This window comes from Mustelus asterias, chromosome 2 (genome assembly GCF_964213995.1).
Source record: "Mustelus asterias chromosome 2, sMusAst1.hap1.1, whole genome shotgun sequence".
Classification (NCBI taxonomy): Eukaryota; Metazoa; Chordata; class Chondrichthyes; order Carcharhiniformes; family Triakidae; genus Mustelus; species Mustelus asterias.
In genome coordinates, this window is record NC_135802.1 from 143495691 (window position 1) to 143516436 (window position 20746).

Genomic DNA, 20746 nt, shown 5'->3' on the forward strand with positions numbered 1-20746 from the left:
AATTATTTACTCTAGACCATAAAAAATGATAAGTTTTTTGTCAGATTTTATGATAGAAAACACACATATCTCCTCAGCTGGAAAGCATATTCAGGGCTTCATGTTTCTCTTTTGTGTCCCTGATTCAGCAGCTTAAACAACCATGAAATATTAGACTGCGAATGTTTTCGAGCAGTGGTCTTTGAGAGGTTTGATGGAACATATGCGCACAGCTTGGCACACTCCCAGATTTTTGCTCAACGCTTTCAGCACAGCATAATATAATTACAGCACTATTTCCTTATCTTGAATAATCGGCTCCATATTTTGACAATAATGCCTATTAAACAGACAACTCTTTTAGGGTAGAGAAGTGTTGGGAATGCGGAAGGCACACAGAAGATATGAAATAGGAGCAAGAGTAGGCCATTTGGCCCCTTGAGTCTGCTCCACTATCCAATAAGACCATGGATGACTTTGACCTCAACTTCACTTTTCTTCCTGCTCCCGACATCCCCTAATGTCTCTAGCGTCCAAATGATCGTAGCAATCTCAAACATGAATATTCTCGATAATTGAGCATTCACAGTCTTTTGGGGTAGCAAATTCTAAAGATTTAGAACCCTCTGAAAGAAGTAGTTTCTCCACATTTCAGTCCTACATGATTGACCCTTTACCCTGAGACCGTATAACCTATAGGACGGCATGGTGGCACAGAGGTTAGCATTGTTGCCTCACAGTGCCAGAAACCCAGGTTCAATTCTGGCCTTGGGTAACTGTCTGTGTGGAGTTTGCATGTTCTCCCCGTGTCTGCGTGGATTTCCTTCAGATTCTCCGGTTTACTCCCACAGTCCAAAGATGTGCAGATTAGGTGGACTGACCGTGATAAATTGCCCCTTAGTATCCAAAGATGTGTAGTTTAGGTGGCTTGGCCATGATAAATTGCCCTTAGTATCCAAAGATATACAGGGTTAAGTGGATTGGTCATGGTGAATTGCCCCTGCGTATCCAAAGGCATGCAGGTTTGTTGAATTGCCCCTTTGTGTCCAAAGATGTGCAGGTTTGTTGAATTGCCCCTTTGTGTCCAAAGATGTGCAGGTTCAGTGGATTAGCTACAGTAAATAGTGGGGTTACAGGGTTATGGAGAAGGGGTTAGTGTCGGTCTGGGTAAGATGCCCTCTTGGAGAGTCGGTGCAGACTCAATGGGCCAAATGGCCTCCTTCTGCACTGTAGGGATTCAGTGGTTCTATAGTTTTAGATGCTACAGCCAAGGAAACAACCCTTCAGTGTCTACTCTGTCAAGTACTCCCAGAATCAATGTTTCAGTGAGGTAACCTATCGCTCTACCAAACTCCTAACATGTATAAACCCATTCTGCTCACTCTATCTCTTCGTGGGAATGTTGAAATGCAATGAATATGCTTTTATCTTTTCGGTGAGTGAAGAGAAGAAAATCCATTAGCGATTAAAATGTTCCTGTTCGGAGATCCTGCTTTCACGGATGCAAACCTTACCAAACCGACATGGGCATTGAAGCGAGTTGGCTCCACATTTGCGAAAATGATGTGGAAAAGCTTGATGAAGGGTTGAAAGAGTGCACGATTTAGGACTTTAAGGTGTTATATGTAATGATGCCATTGGCATTTTGTAACACAAATGACATGAGTTGTGTATTTGTCATTACGTCTCTTGCAACGTGACACACCTACGATCACAGACTCGTAAAGAAAGTTTGATATGATCAGACGTGACATAAATGCAAGCCTATTTATTATTTTTACAATCCATTTAAAAATGGTAACATCTATAACTGCAGTTCTTTGTTGGGCTAGAGATGCTACCTCTAACTGTTCACATTTGTTTTCACAATGTGTTAAATTTTCTTTGCTTTATTCATTTTTCTGTCATTGATATTACCTGGAGCAATACAAGAAAACATATTAAGATAGCTGGTGTATTATGTAATTGATTCAAATAATTGCTTGTTCCTCTCTCTGTATAAGATACTGCACGAGGTTTAGGTTCAGACACAATTTGTACCTGTGTAGAGGATAGTGCAAAAGGCTAGTAGTATTTTAACAAATACCGTGTATTCGAAAAAAACTTCTGCGAGGGAAAAAAACTTTTAGAAAGAACTTGAAATAGAAGAATTGAAAAATTTTATGGGCACAATTTTATGATCCCATATGTTTGGCTTTGGAGATGAGGCCTGTAAAAATTTGTGACTTTCCTACTCACCCATCCCTGGTCGGGGCCTAGGGCAGCTCACCCAACCTTACCTCAATTGAGGGCCTTGGGTGGCCAGTTAATGACCACAACATGGCCCTTCCTACCCTGGATGCAATTTTTTGGTTGGCAGGATGCAGTCAGCAACAGAGATGATGACTGGCAGGTCAGCTTTCTCTAGCCGAGGAAATAGGTGCTGTACCTCCTTCGCAGGTCTCCTTATCCGATCACGGGACCTCTTGGCATCCAAACCTCCCCTCCTGCCCTTTGCACCATGTCCCTCATCCTCTTGACCCCCCCACCTTGCATTCCACTCCCCTTCTTTGGTCTTCCAGCCCTGCCAAAAACCCTCTAGACTTACCTTTCATCCAGCTCCATTTTCTGGGACTTAACACAGTCGGCTTCCTGTAAAATGCTTGGACCAGAGAGTTGCCACCGATTCGGATAGCCCACAGCCCTGAGGTAAGACATTGTCCCCAGATGAGGGTGAAAGACCCATCTCCAGCCAATTAAAGTTTAAAGCTTATTTATTAGTGTGACAAGTAGGTGTACATTAACACTGCAATGAAGTTACTGTGAAAATCCCCTAACTGCCCACACTCCGGCACCTGTTCGGGTACACTGAAGGACAATTTAGCATGGCCAATGCACCTAACCAGCACATCTTTTGGACTGTGAGAGGAAACCAGAGCACCCAGCAGAAACCCACACAGACATGGGGAGAACGTGCAGATTCCACACAGACAGTGACCCAAGCCAGGAATTGAACCCGGGTCCCTAACGCTGTTCCGTCCATTAATAATTAATCCTATAAATAATTAATGGCTGCTGAGCAACTGTCCAGAGTGCGGGCTGAGATCCCCACTGACTGTTTTGGGAAACCCAATCATCCGTTAAACTTTGCCCTATAAAACACCACTTTGGACTTAACTGGAATATTGTGTTCTATTCTGGCCACCACAAGACTCCTGAGACAAAGAAGAAAAGATTTAGGAGGTGGATCCAAGAAGGAGGGACTTCACTATATGGAGTAACTGGGGTTGTTTTCCTAGAGGGGAGATTTGATTGACATGTTCAAAAATTTGGGGGGTCTTGAGTGGGAGAACCTCTTCCCATTAGGAAAAGCGTCAAAACCAGAGGACACCAATTTATAGTGAATGGCACCAGGACCAATGGCGACATAAGGGATAAAACTTTTGCACAGTGTGTGTTTAGGGTATGGAATGCACTGCCCAAGTCTCATAGAGAAAGATTGAATCAAAAGTGAATTAGACAAGTACCTGAAGAGAAAAAACATGCAGGGCTATGGGGAGAGAGCTGGGGAGTGAGGCTGAGTGGATTTCTCTACAGAGAACCAGCACCACCACCACAGGCTGAATGGTCTCCTTCCGTGTTGCAACCATTCACTGGTTCATTAGCTTTTGGGGTGCTTAACTACATAAAATGCAAGTCGCTGATATTGTGCTCTGGTTGTTATGCAAAATTTGTCCTGTAATTTTAATAAATGAAAGCGAAATTATGCCACATGTGAACTCTTTCTGTGGTATAGTATGCATTCATTAGCAGGGGGAAGTAAATGTCATGGCAACACAGGTGAGCAATTTGATTGCGGAGCTCTCCCAAACAGTGGACTAAGGTACAGCGGAGAAATAGCAACTGAACTGAAAGCAAATCGTGTGATAAGTATAAGGCCCACTCCTGCTCCCAAACCCCAGGTTCCCATGTAATAGCTTAATGTCTTGTTTTTTGCAGTCCCTTTAAGAAGCAAACAAACTAATTAGTTTCACTTCACTGATAAGAGAAGCACAAAAAAAAACCCCATTCCCCGAGACAAAAGAGCTGACAACTGTTGAGACCTTAAATCCTGCTGCGTAAACAGACACAGGGAACCTCCAAGGACAGCAGGCACCTGTTTCAAAAACTGTCCATCTCAAGCAGATATCTGCAGTTGGAATTAAATCTTTATATTTACCGAGAAGTAACATTTACCCATGCCAACATATATTAATGCATGCGAAAAGTCAAGGATTAATGCCTGTCTCTTTAGTACCTTAACCCTGTCATCATAGTATCTAATTCTATTTTGAATAGCACAATCTTTTTTGTCTCTTATCATATCAATTCGGAGATTACTCCAAATATTTAACCCTTTAAATATATGCATCTTGGGAGCGGGGCAAAGGAACTAGACATTTATGACAAACTTTAATTATCAGACAGTCACCCAAGGCTGGAATTGAACCCGGATCCCTGGGACCCGGGTTCAATTCCGACCTCGGGTGTCTGTGTGGAGTTTGCACATTCTCCCCGTGTCTGCTTCGGTTTCCTCCCACAGTCCAAAGGTGTGCAGGTTAGGTGGATTGGCCATGCTCAACTGGCCCTTAGTGTCAGGGGGATTAGCAGGGTAAATACGTGGCGTTACGGGGATAGGATCTGGGTGGGATTGTTGTCGACGCAGGCTTGATGGGCAGAATGGCTTCTTTCGCTGTAGGGATTCTATGATCCTACTTATTATTCTCAGCATGTTTCACAACAGCTGGCAGAAGAATTACATTGTCAGATTTTCTAGTGCTTTATGGTCATTGCACAAAGCCCTGTCTGCATCTGAATAAATGTTTTGGCAGAAATGATAGGATTCCACCTCCCTCATAAAACCAACAATATAACAGCCCAGTTGTGATGCTTATTTCATGCAACTACTGCAGTGACTGGCATAAGTGTTCATGGCAACTCAAATGGTACATGCCAGTTAATAGCACTGGCCATGTTAAGGAGAATTCCTGTTCTTGGAATCATATTTCATCCAGAAGCTGATCAATTAACAATGGATGTCATGACTCTTTTTAAAAATGACAATGAATGGGAAAAGGGAACAATTTTATCACCACAGGGATTTCTCCTGTTCTCTATTGCATGAATTCTCACACCAGATCAAATTTACAGTCGTGTGGGATGTTCTAAAAGAAAAATATATTGACGCTACTTTGTCCCGTACAAGGACACCTCCCAGTGGTCTAGTTATAGAATGGCATGGTTGTTGGAAGATGTTAGCCCATTGGCTAACATTTCCAGGACAGACGCAAATTACACATGTCTACAAAGATGGGAGAGACAGATTAATCAACTTAAAATAGACACTTTTAATGTAAGGGATGCAAAGAGTTATGCAACAAATGTTGAAATCAGTATTTTTCTAAAACTATGTACCAAGATATGCAGGTTAGGTGGATTGGCCATGCTAAATTACCCCTTAGTGTCCCAAGATTTGTAGGTCAGGAGATTAGTGGGGTAAACATGTATAGTCATGGGGATAGGACATGGGGGTGGGCCTGGGTAAGATACTCTGTCGGAGAGTTGGTGCATACTCGATGGGCCGACTGGCCTCCTTCTGCACTATAGGGATTCTATGATTCGATGAATATAATTTAATTTCTAGATGTACTTGGGAAGAGGAGTGGATACCTGGCAGTGAGCAAAAGGCTGGATAAGAAGCAAGGTGCAAATTGTGGCAAAGATTCAAGGTTCATTGAGGAGTTGGGGTCTTTTTAGAAATGGACGGGTGGGTCCAGGCAGGATGAGGATATGATTTGCAAATCAGGGCTCAAGGTCTGTAAGATAGCAGAATTCTTGGGAAGGGAGAAGACGATGTGTATTATATAGAATGTGTATAAGCCACTAGGCCCAACTGGTTCATGTTGATGTTTATGCTTCACTTGAGTTTCCTCTCATCCCGCTTCATCTAAACCCTGCAAGCAATCTTCTATCTTTTCCCCTTCTGGAAGGCACTCAACAAAGTACCACATAGGAGATTTGTTGAGAAAATGGAAGCCCAGGGAATTAAGGGGAAAGTGGCATTATGGATATGTAATTGGCTCAGTGGAAGAAAGCAGTTTGTGGTGGCAGATGGATATATTTCAGACTGTAACCTGGTGTGTTCCTCAAGAACAAAAACAGAAAATGCTGCAGCTCTGATGAAGGATCATCTGGACTCAAAACATTGGCTCGATTCTCTCCCTACAGATGCTGTCAGACCTGCTGAGATTTTCCTGCATTTTCTGTTTTTGTTTCAGATTCCAGCATCCGCAGTATTTTGCTTTTATCTTAGTGTTCCTCAAAGATATTTTTCTCTTCAGTTTTTATGAACAACCTAGATTCAGGTTCAGGGAACAAGATTATAACGTTTGCAGGTGAAATGAAGATTGGCGATGTCACAGATGGTAATTAGCTGGAGATCTCAAGATGGCATAAGAATGGCACCATCACATTTTCTAGTGCAATTCGGATAGACAGTAAGTGCAGGCCTACCCGATGATGCCCACATCCCATGAATTAATAAAAAAGGATGTGAAATGTGCAGAAATAACGCAAATAGAATTTTATATGGAGAATTGTCAAGTGATGCAAGCTGGGATAACTCATATTGAAAGATAATGCACTACAAATGGCACAAATTTGAAAAATGTATAGCAGCAGAGAAACCTTTGCATCTATACACATAAATCCTTAAAGGTGGCAGTGTCTGTTGAAAAGTGGTTAAGAAAGTAGAAGGATAACTTTGATTTTATAATCTATGCTTCTACTTTAGAGAAATCATGCTGTAACTTTATAAATCACTGTTTAAGCGTTAGCTGCAGAATTGTTGGCATTTCTGAACACTTCAGGAAGGATGTAAAAGCCTTAGAAAAAGGTACAAAAGATTTACCAGGAAAACACCAATGTTTATAAGAGGAAGTTGGAAAAGACTCTCTCCTTGAAATGGAAAGGACTTTGAGCCAACCTAATGGAGGAGTGGTACGTGACCTCAGACTTTTGTATTGTTTCCCAACCGAAGAAAGTGGAAAACCAACTCATGATCAGCTTCTTCCCTGCTGCCATCAGACTTTTGAATGGACCTACCTCACACTAAGTTGATCTTTCTCTACATCCTAGCTATGACTGTAACACTACATTCTGCACTCTCTTCTTTCCTTCTCTCTGAACGGCATACCTTGTTTGTATAGCGTGCAAGAAACAATTCTTTTCGCTGTATACTAATACATGTGACAATAATAAATCGAATTTTCAAGATGATGGGTGGTTTGATGGAATAGTTGGAGAAAGGGCATTTCCTTTGGCAAGTTGGTAGAAACAGTAAGAAGTCTCACAACACCAGGTTAAAGACCTGGTGTTGTGAGACTTCTTACTGTGTTTACCCCAGTCCAATGCCGGTATCTCCACAAGTTGGTAGAAAACCAGAGGTTATAGATTTTGAATCAATGTCAAAAGATTGAGAGAGGAAACCAGGAAAATTTCTTTACTCTGGTGTTGGGATCTGAGAGGACCCATTTGAAAATGTGATAGAAGCAGATTCCACAAACAATTTGAAAAAGGTAGCTGGGCAGGCACATAAGGATGAGGAACTTACAGGATTACAGACAAAAAATGAATTGTGGGACTAAGTATGACTGCTGTTTCAGTTTTTAAAATCTAGCCACCACTTACAACTCGCTAGTTACTTGGAATGTGTTTGCTTCTCCATTGAGTCCGGACGTATCTCATTGATCAGATTCTGTTGCAGTAATGACAGGGAAACTCAGTGCTTACTGCCATTGCTCCACTGAAACTGACAGCAAGTTCTGAAGTCCTCATATGTGCAGCAGAATGCGGAGATCCAGAGGTTGTTGTCAGTGATTCTATGCTCCACCAGGGGGTGCACTGTTGAGGCACTGACTGCTGTGGAATTAATGAGAAGTTCTGCTCTTGCACTGTTAATATCACTATAATAGGCCTTGAGAAAGCTACATCTTGTTGAATGAGTTGCACACTAACACCATAATAAGAATAGAGGTGTAGACTATTTTCTAAATGAGGAAAGGCTTCAGAAATCTGAGGCACAAAGGGATTTGGGAGTTCTGGTTCAGGACTCAGTTGACATTTAGGAAGGCAAATTTGATTTTAGCATTCATTCCTAGAGAGCTAGAATACAAGAACACGAATGTACTGCTGAGGCTGTATAAGGCTCTGGTCAGACCCCATTTGGAACATTGTGAGCGGTTTTGGGCCCCATACCTTTTCTAAGGATGTGCTGACCTTGGAAGGGGTCCAGAGGAGGTTCACAAGAATGATCCCAGGAATGAAGGGTTTGTCATATGAGGAGTGGTTGAGGAGTCTGGGTCTATACTCGATGGAATTTAGAAGGATGAGGGGGGAATCTAATTGAAACTTACAGAATACTGAGAGGCCTCGATAGAGTGGACGCGGAGAGGATGTTTCCATTAGTGGGAGAGTCTAGATCTCGAGGGCACAACCTCAGAGTGAAGGGACGCTCCTTTAAAACTGAGATGAGGAAGAATTTCTACAGCCTGAGGGTGGTGAATTTGTGGAACTCATTGTCATTGAGGGCTGTGGAGGACAGGTCATTGAGTGTCTTTAAGACAGAGCTAGATAAGTTCTTGATCAATAAAGGGATCAAGTGTTATGGGGAGAAGGCAGGAGAATGGGAATGAGAATCTTATCAGTTATGATTGAATGGCGGAGCAGACTTGATGGGCTGAATGGCCTAAGTTTGCTCCTATATTATTTTGTTTTATGATCTTATAATTACTGTTAAAAACTCTCACGGGTCCTGAAAAGCTAATTTTATATTTGTTTAATGACAAACCATTTTGATAAATACCACATATTTCATCTTTTAATAAAGTGTTTTTATCTTTATTTAGCTCCTAACACACTCAATCACATCTATTTTGCTATCTGAAAGTATAAATGTATCGATATCAAGTGCTTTTGATTTTATTCGCTGCTCTTTACAACATTGCTTCTCACCAAGAAATGCCCTCGGCTTGGTGTCCGATTTAAACTGCTGTCAGGAAAGAGGAAATCCATACCACAGAGATCGATCGCTAGATCTCTGTGAACAGCTTTCTTCCTGATCAGTAATGATTGCTGTTGCTTCATTGCTGGCTGCAAAATCCAACCCATTACTTTACACAAATTAGCAAATGTTGGATCGTTTGCTTTCCTCCATTCAATGTTTCGTTAGGTGGCAGTTTAAACTTGTTATGCTTCTGCGTTGTTCCTTTTCAGTCATTCAGCTCCATTCTTCCACTTTGTTGCATTGTTCAGGGTGGCACAGTGGTTAGCACTGCTGCCTCACAGCACCTGCGTTCAATTCTGGACTTGGGTGACTGTGTTCTCCCCGTGTCAGTGTGGGTTTCCTCCGGATGCTCCGGTTTCCTCCCACAGTCCAACAGGTTAGGCAGATTGGCCATGCTAAATTGCGACTAAGTGTCCAAAGATGTGTAGATTAGGGGGATTAGCCATGGTAAATACGTGGGGTTATGGGGATAGTGCAAGGGAGAAGGCCTGAATAAGTTACTCTGTGAGAGAGTCAGTGCGGACTTGATGGGCCGACTGGCCTTGTTCTGCACTCTTGGAATTCTATGAAATTCCAAGGCCAGGAAAGCCAAAGACATGGCTTTATAAAAGCATGGCCATTAACCACTTCTTTCAGAAGAAGACACAACTCAGAAGGATCTGGAGAATACACTGACTGAGTGGCCCAAAGCTGTTTCAGCTTTGAATAAGATCCCAATGTGCCCTGTTGGCGATTGTTCTTAATGTTGTCACCATGGTGACGATGGAAGAGAGACATGGGGTTATGGGACCAAGATAGAGAGCAAAAGAGGCAAAGGGAGATAATTATTTCCACTGAACATGACAGAAACTATTTTCAAATGATATACAACATTATTGAATTCAATTTAATCGGAGTACATTTTGTGACGTGCTTGCTGTTTTTAGAATGCAAAATGATTTATTGGAACAGAATCAGAGAAGGACAAGCTGACATAATTTACATAAAAAAACATTGAAAATATGCTCAATCTGATTTGAGTCACAAACTGCTTCGGTATGCAATCAAGTATCTTCATGATTTCATATTAACTGTGCTAATCTTACACTAGAGGGGGCTGCAGGTTTCCATAATGGAGCTGTACAAAATGACAGAATCATAGAGTACAGAAGGAGGCCAATCGGCCCATCGAGTCTGCACCGACCACAATCCCACCCAGGCCTATCCCCATAACCCCATGCATTTACCCTAGCTCGTCCCCCAGACACTAAGGGGTAATTTAGCCTGGCCAATCCACCTAACCCGCACATCTTGGGACTGTGGGAGGAAACCGGAGCACCCGGGGGAAACCCACGCAGACACGGGGAGAACGTGCAAACTCCACACAGACAGTGACCCAAGCCGGGAATCGAACCCATTAGTAGTGCTAACCACTGTGCCAACGTGTTACCCCTGACAGATTTTACTTCCTTACAAGCACTTGTGGCCTGAAGGAGAGTTGGAGTGAGTGGATGAGGAGAGAGGGATGTTATGTTTGTTGGGGGCATGCCCCCTTAAGAAAGTGGGTCAGGTGAAGCTCCACTCTGGGTGGAACTTCCCTCGGGAATCTTGAGTTGAATGTGCTAGGATTAAGACATGATGATAAACTGTTCCAATTATCACTGACCTCATGGTTTATTATTAGTCTCAATAGCAGACCACAGATATAACAAGGGGGATGAGTCAGAGTTGTGAAGAGCACAAGGTGCTGGGGGCTGGATAATATCTGAAAGGCTGGCAGAAGTTCAGTGCAACAAGCCTTGGGGACCATTTGACAAGAATGACAGAAAGTAACTTCTGAATGCTTTAGATCGCAGACATTGTAAGGGATGGACCAGTTGTAGTGTCTTGCTGATCAGTGAACACACAGGTCAAGGATTCAACACATGGTGTAGCTGGAACAATTCTTTCCTCTACCGTATTTCCTCAACCAAACAGATACGATCCACCAAAGGTTGAGATGTGGCGCCTACACACTTGCACTGAAGTTCATGTACCACATTGCTCATTTGTGTGATAGGCAGAACATCATTTTGGCTTGATGACAGCATCTCAAAAGTTGGACGATACCACTCATGTTGTTACTACATTGTAGCATTTGAAATTCTTTGGGCAACGGGAGAAGCTAACCATTTCATGCTGCTACTCTGTAGTATCATACAGCATGTGTCTCCAATTGTTGGCAATAGGCAGAGTAGTGACTGTATTCAATCAATCCATGCTTTCAAAAATTAGAACAGTGTCCAACATTAGATGTGATTCTGCAATTGGACAACACTTAGTGAACAATCCTGATTGCGCTATGAATTACACCAATCAATTTAAGATTATCAGTCAGGCTTGTAACTCTTGAGCTCACTCATGCAAGCTTGGAGAAGCTACATATGTACGGCCCTGTCCATTGCAAACAGAAAATCAATATGTTCAAGCATTGTGCCTTTTTCAACTAAAATCAAGCTTGGGGACAACTGAGCGCTGGTGCATTCGCAAATCAAAATCCACATGTCAACAAATCAGCATCTTCATGCAGTATCAATTGTTCCGTGTGAAATTTGGTATTCTTATGACTCTGTCCTGATGAATGCCAGATGAAAAGATTTGACAGCATATTTCCATTTTCAGCAGTAGTCGAAATATGCAGCACAGCATCAGAATGGATGCCCCTTTTTATGGCATTAGCAGTCAACTTCAAGTAAGCTTAAAGGTCCAGTCTTTAGTTTGAGTGGGTAAATGAAGAACGAGATGAGTGGGTAGTCGTTTTGGAGGGGGCGGGGAGGTGGGGATGTGATGGTGGTTTGTTGGGTGGTTAGTTGTGGCGTTGCCCAGGTATTAGACCAGGTTTTATACTGTCATTCTAACAGTTCCTGGGCAACTATCAGGGTAAGTCACGCAAATCTGGCCCAAGTCCCTGACGCCAGCTCAAGAGTTGCACAGCGAACTGGGCAGCAGGGAACTGCCCTTCCCAGGAAATTCCCACGTAGGTCCACATGTCAGGACCTCCACGGAATCTTCAACATATGTTCAGTCTCTGACTATCTGGAGACTGGAAGATTTGGGCAATTATATAATAGCACACCTGACAGCCTGCCATAAACTTCCCCCTCCCTCTCTGGTTTGTGATTCTCTCTGTCTCTCTCTCTCTCCCTCCCCAGTTAAGGTTACTCTCTCCCCCGCCCCAGTTTATGTTACTCTCTCTCCTTCCCCAGTTTGTCTCAGCGGTTGCTCTTACACAGTCTATGAGGTTATTCCAGGTGATTTTTCTTGACCCTGATACCATCATCCTCACAACCAGCAATGAAGATCCGTGTTCGAAATAATAGTGATGCTAATAGTGTTCAGACAATGCAGTTTAATGATTAGCCGTGATATTAATGGTATTGTGCATACATGTCCTGTGCACACGAGGAGCTAAAAATTGGTTTGGGCCTGATAATAGCTACAGGGATCACACTGTGCATTTAACCTCTGCCTGCTTAAAATAATGTGGAGATGCCGGCGTTGGACTGCGGTAAACACAGTAAGAACCAGGTTAACACCAGGTTAAAGTCCAACAGGTTTATTTGGTAGCACAAGCCACTAGCTTTCGGAGCGCTGCCCCTTCATCAGGTAAGTGGGAGTCTGTTCACAAACAGAGCATATAAAGGCACAAACTCAATTTACAAAATAATGGTTGGAATGTGAGTCTTTACAGGTAATCAAGTCTTAAAGGTACAGACAATGTGAGTGGAGAGAAGGTTAAGCGCAGGTTAAAGAGATGTGTATTGTCTCCAGCCAGGACAGTTAGTGAGATTTTGCAAGCCCAGGCAGGTCGTGGGGGTTACAGATAGTGTGACATGAAGCCAAGATCCCGGTTGAGGCCGTCCTCATGTGTGCGGAACTTGGCTATCAGTTTCTGCTCAGCTACTCTGCGTTGTCGTGTGTCGTGAAGGCTGCCTTGGAGAACGCTTACCCGAAGATCAGAGGCCGAATGCCCGTGACTGCTGAAGTATTCCCCAACAGGAAGAGAACACTCTTGACTGATGATTGTCCAGCGGTGTTCATTCATCCGTTGTCGTAGCGCCTGCATGGTTTCCCCAATGTACCATGCCCCGGGACATCCTTTCCTGCAGCGTATCAGAGCGACAACATTGTCCGAGTTGCAAGTGTATGTACCGTGTACCTGGTGGATGGTGTTCTCACGTGAGATGATGGCATCCATGTCGATGATCCGGCATGTCTTGCTGTGGCAGAGTTGTGTGGTGTCATGGTCACCGTTCTCCTGAAGGCTGGGTAGTTTGCTTCTGACCTTCGGGTAAGTGTTCTCCAAGGCGGCCTTCATGACACACGACAACGCAGAGTCGCTAAGCAGAGACTGATAGCCAAGTTCCGCACACATGAGGACGGCCTCAACCGGGATCTTGGGTTCATGTCACACTATCTGTAACCCCCACGACTTGCCTGGGCTTGCAAAATCTCACTAACTGTCCTAGCTGGAGACAATACACATCTCTTTAACCTGTGCTTAACCCTCTCTCCACTCACACTGTCTGTACCTTTAAGACTTGATTACCTGTAAAGACTTGCATTCCAACCATTATTTTGTAAATTGAGTTTGTGTCTTTACATGCCCTGTCTGTGAACAGAACTCCCACTTACCTGATGAAGGGGCAGCGCTCCGAAAGCTAGTGGCTTGTGCTACCAAATAAACCTGTTGGACTTGTGTTGTGAGACTTCTTACTGTGTTTAAAATAAAGCGGGGAGAATGAAATTCTCATTTCTGTGATTGGGATATGCAGCCCAGCCCTAAACGTGCTGTTGTGTGGTTGCACAATCAGCAGGGGGTGCTAGTTCCTGCAAGGCCCACACCAATTAAAGCCAGCCTGCACTTCTTATACCCATCAGCCTGCAGCAGCTCATTCGATCGGCTGGGATATGCTTTAGGGGCAGGGAGAAATCTCAATAATGGCAGAGCAGGCCAGAGAGAGGGCTCCTAGGTTCTTGTTTGCAGTGCTGGAAACCTGAGTGCAGAAAGTTGAAAGCAGGAGAGAAATGCTCAATTTATTGGGGGCCAGGAGGCCCCACAGATAGACAATGCAAAGTCAGTGGAAGCAGATAGCCACAGAGGTCAGTGCCAGTGTCAGGCCCCTGGGTGTAGTGCTGGAACAAGTTCGACGACCTCACCTAAGTGATCAAAGTCAGTGAATGCCTCTTCAAATCATAGAATCATAGAATAGAATCCTACAGTGTGGAAGGAGACTATTCGGCCCATCGAGTCTGCACCAACCACAATCCCACCCAGACCCTAGCCCCATAACCCCATGCATTTACCCAAGTTAGCCTCCCTGACAACTAAGGGGCAACTTAGCATGACCAAACCACCTAACTCGCACATCTTTGGATCGTGGGAAGAAACCGGAGCACCCGGAGGAAACCCACCCAGACACAGGGAGAATGCGCAAACTCCACACAGACAGTGACTCAAGCTGGGATCCGAGTAATCCTAGTAATCCTAGTAATGGCACTACCAACTTCACAGTACTCAATGCACCACAGCCTCACTACTGATCTTTCAACAATCTCTAACAATCGGAACAATGTTTATCGTTCTGACACTCTACCTCGCCCTCACACTGTTAGCACTGCAGTATAACTCACACCCACATCTCACAGCTTTTCGGCTATGACTGGAATATCACCCCACCGTATTGCAACACATTCACTGACACTTTCTTGCAGGACAATATAGCACATATTAATCAGCTACAAAAGCAAATCAGCAGAAGGCAGACATGGCTATGTGCTGAACTCCCATGGAGGAGACAGTGCGAGAGATAGTTTGAGCAACAGGAACTGGGCACAGGGTCAACAGTGTCACTGAAGCCATCCACAATAAAGGTGTGCTGCTATGTTAGGCACCTCCTCAAATCCCACAATCTGGTAACTATGCACCTCTTTCTCCTTCCTAATTTTACTTTCAGATACCCAAGAACTGCCACTTGGCCAGCCAATGGTGCCCAGGGTGAAGGAGTATGGAGGAGTCCCAGACCAACTTAATACAGGCCTTCAAATAAAGCCTTTTTTAAAAATAGAATCATTACCATGCAGAAGGAGGCCATTTGGTCCATCGAGTCTCCACCAACCACAATCTCACGCAGGCCCTATTCCTGTAACCTCACAGGTTTACCCTGCTAACCCCCCTGACACTAAGGGTTAATTTAGCATGGCCAATCCACCTAACCTGCACATCTTTGGACTGTGGGAGGAAATCGGAGCACCCGGAGGAAACCCACGCAGACACGAGGAGAATGTGCAAACTCCACACAGACAGTGACCCAAAGCCAGAATTGAACCTGGGTTCCTGGTGTTGCAAGGCAGCAGTGCTAACCACTGTGCCACCGTGCCGCCCTTGGAGTCCAACAGACTGATTGTCTGTGTGGAGTTTGCACGTTCTCCCCGTGTCCGTGTGGGTTTCCTCCGGGTGCTCCGGTTTCCTCCCACACTCCAAAGATATGCAAGTTAGGTTGATTGGCCATGCTAAATTGCCCCTTAGTGGCAGGGCGATTTGTAGCGTAGATAAGTGGCGTTACAGGGAAAGGTCCTGGGTGGGATTGTGATCGGTGCAGACTCGATGGGCTGAATGGCCTCCTTCTGTACTGTCAGATTTTATTATTCTATGATTCTAACTTTCAAAGTGTGGCTGCCAAATCTATTTGTGGACCCTATAATGATGCAGCATTCGATGACCAATGTCTCAGCTTCCATTGCAGTGTGAGCTGCCAAAGTCTGACTGAGGTCAAGAGATAGAATTGCCAAATCCCTACAGTGCAGAAGGGGGCTCTTCGGCCCATCAGGCCTGCACTGACCACAATCCCACCACTTGTTTCCAAGCAAGCTCTCAACTGGGTGCCGGGCAACCAACTGCGACCATCGTGATCATGGATACCAGAACTCAAAGGAGCTGACAGGGTCTCACAGAAATCTGTGCTCCAACAGATTCCTAGGATATAGTCGATGTGCTGGCCTGAAGCAGTGGCTCTGTGGTGCATGAGCTTACTGTCTTCATTCTCAGGGTGACAGCATGTATGCACCTGATCACTACCACTCTGCCAATGCCCTTGCTGTTACCCATCCAGTCCAGAATGCTGGACCTCACCCTGAGGTGCTGCAGTCGGAAGACGGGTCCTTGGGGCCCCAGGGCTGCTCAAGCTTATCCTGCAAAACCATTTGGAGTTTCCCCAGTGAAAGTCAGCAGCCTTACAACAGCTATGGTGCAGCAATACTGCTAGCAGTGTATGTGTGAGCACTAAACCAAATAAAGGCAACTGCAAGAAGGGCAAGGGTGGATCGTTGACTATTGTAAGGAGAAATGTTGTTGGATAAAGTTGGTACAGAATGGTTGTTTTGGGGTGTCTTTGTTTCAGGATATTGGCCAAAGAGACTCTATCTTGGCTGTTAGCAAAGAGTAGGTAATTGAACCATGAGAATTTGGGGATTTATTCAGGGGGACCAAAGTCTGACGATCTGCTCATGGACAGTCCATCTGGATCAATGATATGAGCTGCCTTCTCACTTTCCTGGGCACCATGGTGGCACAGTAGTTAGCATTGCTGCTTCACAGCGCCAGGGACCCGGGTTCGACTCCTGACTTGGGTCACTGTCTATGTGGAGTTTGCACGTTTTCCCTATGTCTCTGTGGGTTTCCTCCGGGTGCTCTGGTTGCCTCCCACAGTCCAAAGATGTGTGAGTTAGGTGGACTGGCCATGCTAAATTGTCCCTTCGTGTCAGGGTAAATGCGTGGGGTTATGAGGATAGGGCATGGGTGGAATTGTGGCCAGTGCAGACTTGATGGGCCGAATGGCCTCCTTTTGCACTGTAGGATTCTATGATTCTCCTCATTCTGAGGTTGTCAACAAAGCCCTGGTGACAAGGTCTTTACCTCTGGGATGGTTGCACCATGGAGGATGTAGCAGGCCACTGCAAGTCATGAAGCATCCTCTGAGTATTAGTGGGTTGCCACATGCAGTCAAGGCAGCGATGCCGTTGCGTCAGGACGCCAATGATTTGCCCATGTGTGGTCAGAGTGTGGAGGGGAGGCAGCACTCATATGTATAGTGTCCTTTTCTCTAGTTTAGCATGATGGCCCAGAGATGGCTGGAACTGCGACTGGTGCAGAATGAAAGCCTTGTTGCCCGCATTTACCCACATGATGTTCTAGACGGGGTTACACACCACATTGTACATTATGTGGCATCCCTTGAGATTTTGCTTCACGTATCAGAGAGAATGCCAACGGGAACAAGAAGATCCAAAATGGCAAGTTGGGCATCAGATTATCAGTATACACAGAGTCCTGTCACAATCTGTCCACACTGTGTGCATTCAGCCCATGCACAGCTCATTCACACTATTGCCCTCCACAACATGATGACCAGCATAGCTCATATTGGAAATGGCCTGAATTGGAACCCCACTCTGTGACCCCCAAATCTCTCCTGTGGACTGGGACCCTCGGTAAACCTGGGCCTCGGGTGGGTGCATGGCTGGGAGCTTTCAGAGGTGCATGACTTCTGCCCCCAGAGTCCTTGTTCCCACCGCTGTCCAGTTCAGTGCTTGAGTGGCACTTAATTCAGCGGGCTTTCCTGAGAGGAGGCTCCTACTGGCTCTCCAGCCAATGGGTGACACCCCATCACTGACATTAAATACCACCCGTTAACTCTACCTCGCCCCCCCCTGAAAGCTACCTGAGTTGCTAAGTATTCCCAGCAACTTCTATTTTTATTTCGGATTTCCATCATCTGCTGCATTTTGCTTTGGTTTATCTGATTGGGCTTCTGATGAACCACTTTGATTCAGTCGGGCAAGCAGCATGACTTACTTCTTGTGACTTGTGGAGAGGGCTCTCACAATGGTTTGAGGCCTTTGCCACACCGGTCCCCAATATAAATGCTATTTATCTCAGAGGAAATAATACTAGGTCAATGGACCAATTTAGAAAATATGGCTATATGACCAAATCAATTGTTACAATGGACAACCACCAGTCATACTGTACTGCAGAGGTGACATGTGGTCATGCAAGAGGAACAAAATGTTTCTCACCAATTTAGAAGAAAGCATTTCCTTCCCAGTTACCACAAAATTCTTTCAGAAAAAACAGCCCTCGCAAAGCTTTAGGTGGGAACATCACTATCACCTGCAAGTTCCCCTCCAAACTGCACACCATCTTGATTGAACTATATCACCATTCCTCAATACCACTGGATCAAAATCCCAGAACTTCTTTCCTAAGAACACTGTGGGTGGAATTTTACCGTCCCGCCTGCCACGGGAATTGTAGCGGGTGGGAGATGGGCCATGCAAAGGTTTGTTGATCTCAGGTGGGATTTTCCTGTTTTGGGGTGAACGCAGCCAGAAGATCCCGCATTCTGGGTGTATCAACACCAGATAGACTGCAGTGGTTCAAGAAGATGGCTCACCATCACCTTTTCAAGGGCAATCAAGGATGGGTAACAAATGTTGGCTTCACAAGTGATGCCCACATCTCATTAAAGAATAATTAAAAAACAATGTATTTTCTACAGTAAGATTTTATGGGCTGTTAACATCCATGGAATTGGCCAGACAGGTATTTTTTTTATCTGAAACACTGATTTTTTGATAAGTGGAATGGAAAATTCAAGAAGCAAAGTAGGAAGGGTAGGGGATGATGGTAAAATTGGGAGTTAGGTATGTGCACTTGAAATAAACAGTAAAATTTAGGACCCCCATTGAGACACAGACAAACTGGTACTCAAAGGAATGAGAAGTTCTGACCGCAAGAAAATCTGTGAGGGGATATCGTAAGGCTATATGCACAATAAACTCCAGATGGAATAAATATGGAAGCTATGGAAGGGAGACAGACTGAAGAGGTAAGCTTCTGGGAACTAAACTTAAAGGTTATTTATTAGTGTCACAAGTAGGTTTACATTAAAATGCAATGAAGTTACTGTGAAAATCCCCTAGTTGCAACACTCCGGCGCCTGTTTGGGTACACTAAGGGAGAATTTAGCATGGCCAATACACCGAATCAGCATGTCTTTCGGACTGTGGGAGGGAACTGGAGCACCCGGAGGAAGCCCACACCGACACGGGGAGAATGTGCAGACTCCGCACAGGCAGTGATCTAAGCCGGGAATCGAACCCTGGTCCCTGGTGCTGTGAGGCAGTAGTGCTAACCACTGTGCCACCGTGGTTGGATTTGGAAACGGGAGAGAGGAAATGTAACGCGCAAGTTAAAAGATTTATTTTCAAAATTATTTTAACGTGACAGAAATTAACTTGTATGTTTATTAACGATTGAAAAGTGATAAATTGTGGACATGTATGAGATCTGTTCTTGGTTGAGTGACATGACCATTTGCAATTCACCACAACCTTAATTATTTTTAACACAAATTTATTTTTAATTTCAACGAAAAATATAAGACAGTACTCGTGTTAGATGCCAAGTTCCTCATTCCCTTAAAAATCCAATTATTTCTGAGCCCCTGTTTCAGTTCCAGTGCTTCACCCAGCTAACCGTACACTGAAAGGAAATGAGAGAAGCGACTCATAGTCGTAAAATACAGAAGCTGGGGTTGCTTTCTTAGACATTTTTATACATTCAGACAAAAACTAAGAGCAGCTCTGTGGTTAGGTACACCCTCCCTTATTTCAGTTCTCATCACTGACTGCTTCCTGTGCTCTGAACCACAAGACGGAATGAATACTGTGCAGAGAGCATCTTGCTTGGGCCTGATAGCAGAAAGTCAAGCTTAACCACAAACGCAGAATTGACAGGATATATTCCTTAGTAACTTCTGTCTATTATTAGATCTCATCAGAAACTCCGATCTCAGAAGCTCGGTGCCATAGACATTTATTTTTCTTTTTTAAAAAGAAATGTGGCAATAGCAGCCCGTTTCCTTGTTTGTAGAATTGTCTGTTCAAACAAAGCAATTCTTGCTTAACACCATTTGTGGTCATCGCCGCTTAGTGGATTAACCTGCTTATTTCTTTCATTCATATTTTCCCCTCTACTTGCCTGGATATAGCAGTTGGTTAAATAGTTCTATTCTACTGAAAAATACGTCGTGTTTGCCCGCACGTAAAAGTACACTTGCTGTAGTTTTACTCACATTTCTGAATATGGATAAATACACATTCACTTGACTAGTTATTCTGTCGACACAAAACACATCTGAGCTTTCAGTATTATCCAAATGACAAGACCGGTACAGCTGATTGATATTGCAACTGTTAGAATGTTACCTCCTGCAAGGCGACGTAGGTTTCTCCTGGGGTCCTTGAGTTTCATTTGAAGATACATGGCAGTATAACTGGACGCCATGCTGTGTTGTGAAAACGAAATAATGGTTTCTCCTTTCTCCAGCTTTGGCGCATTCAATATTGTGGAGGCATATCTGTGATCATTATACCAAATACTTTTGCTCTGCTTGAGTAAGATCTTCCGCAGAACAGGAAATGGTCTTCTCCTACCTAATTGGCTGGTCAGAATGTGCTTACACAGCACCAGTGTTTTTTTGACTCCGATTATTGTTTTTTGCAGTTAATGGTAACAGTACAAGTTTGCTCTTCCACTCCTGTTTTACTATCTGTTGATGGTAGGGCGGGCTCAAGTGAATCATTAAAGCATGTTGGATTTGG

The 20746-nt window shown here is 44.2% G+C and overlaps 1 protein-coding gene across 1 annotated transcript in view; it reads right to left on the bottom strand.

Annotated features, from left to right (window-relative positions):
- LOC144511904 (genetic suppressor element 1-like) overlaps positions 1-20514 on the bottom strand; it is a 289811-nt gene extending 269297 nt beyond the window's left edge. Inside the window, exon 1 of the mRNA XM_078242351.1 lies at positions 20351-20514. Coding sequence (XP_078098477.1) covers positions 20351-20429 — 79 coding nt within the window. The 5' untranslated portion in view covers positions 20430-20514. The remainder of the gene's footprint in view (positions 1-20350) is intronic.
- Between the last annotated feature and the right edge of the window lie 232 nt (positions 20515-20746).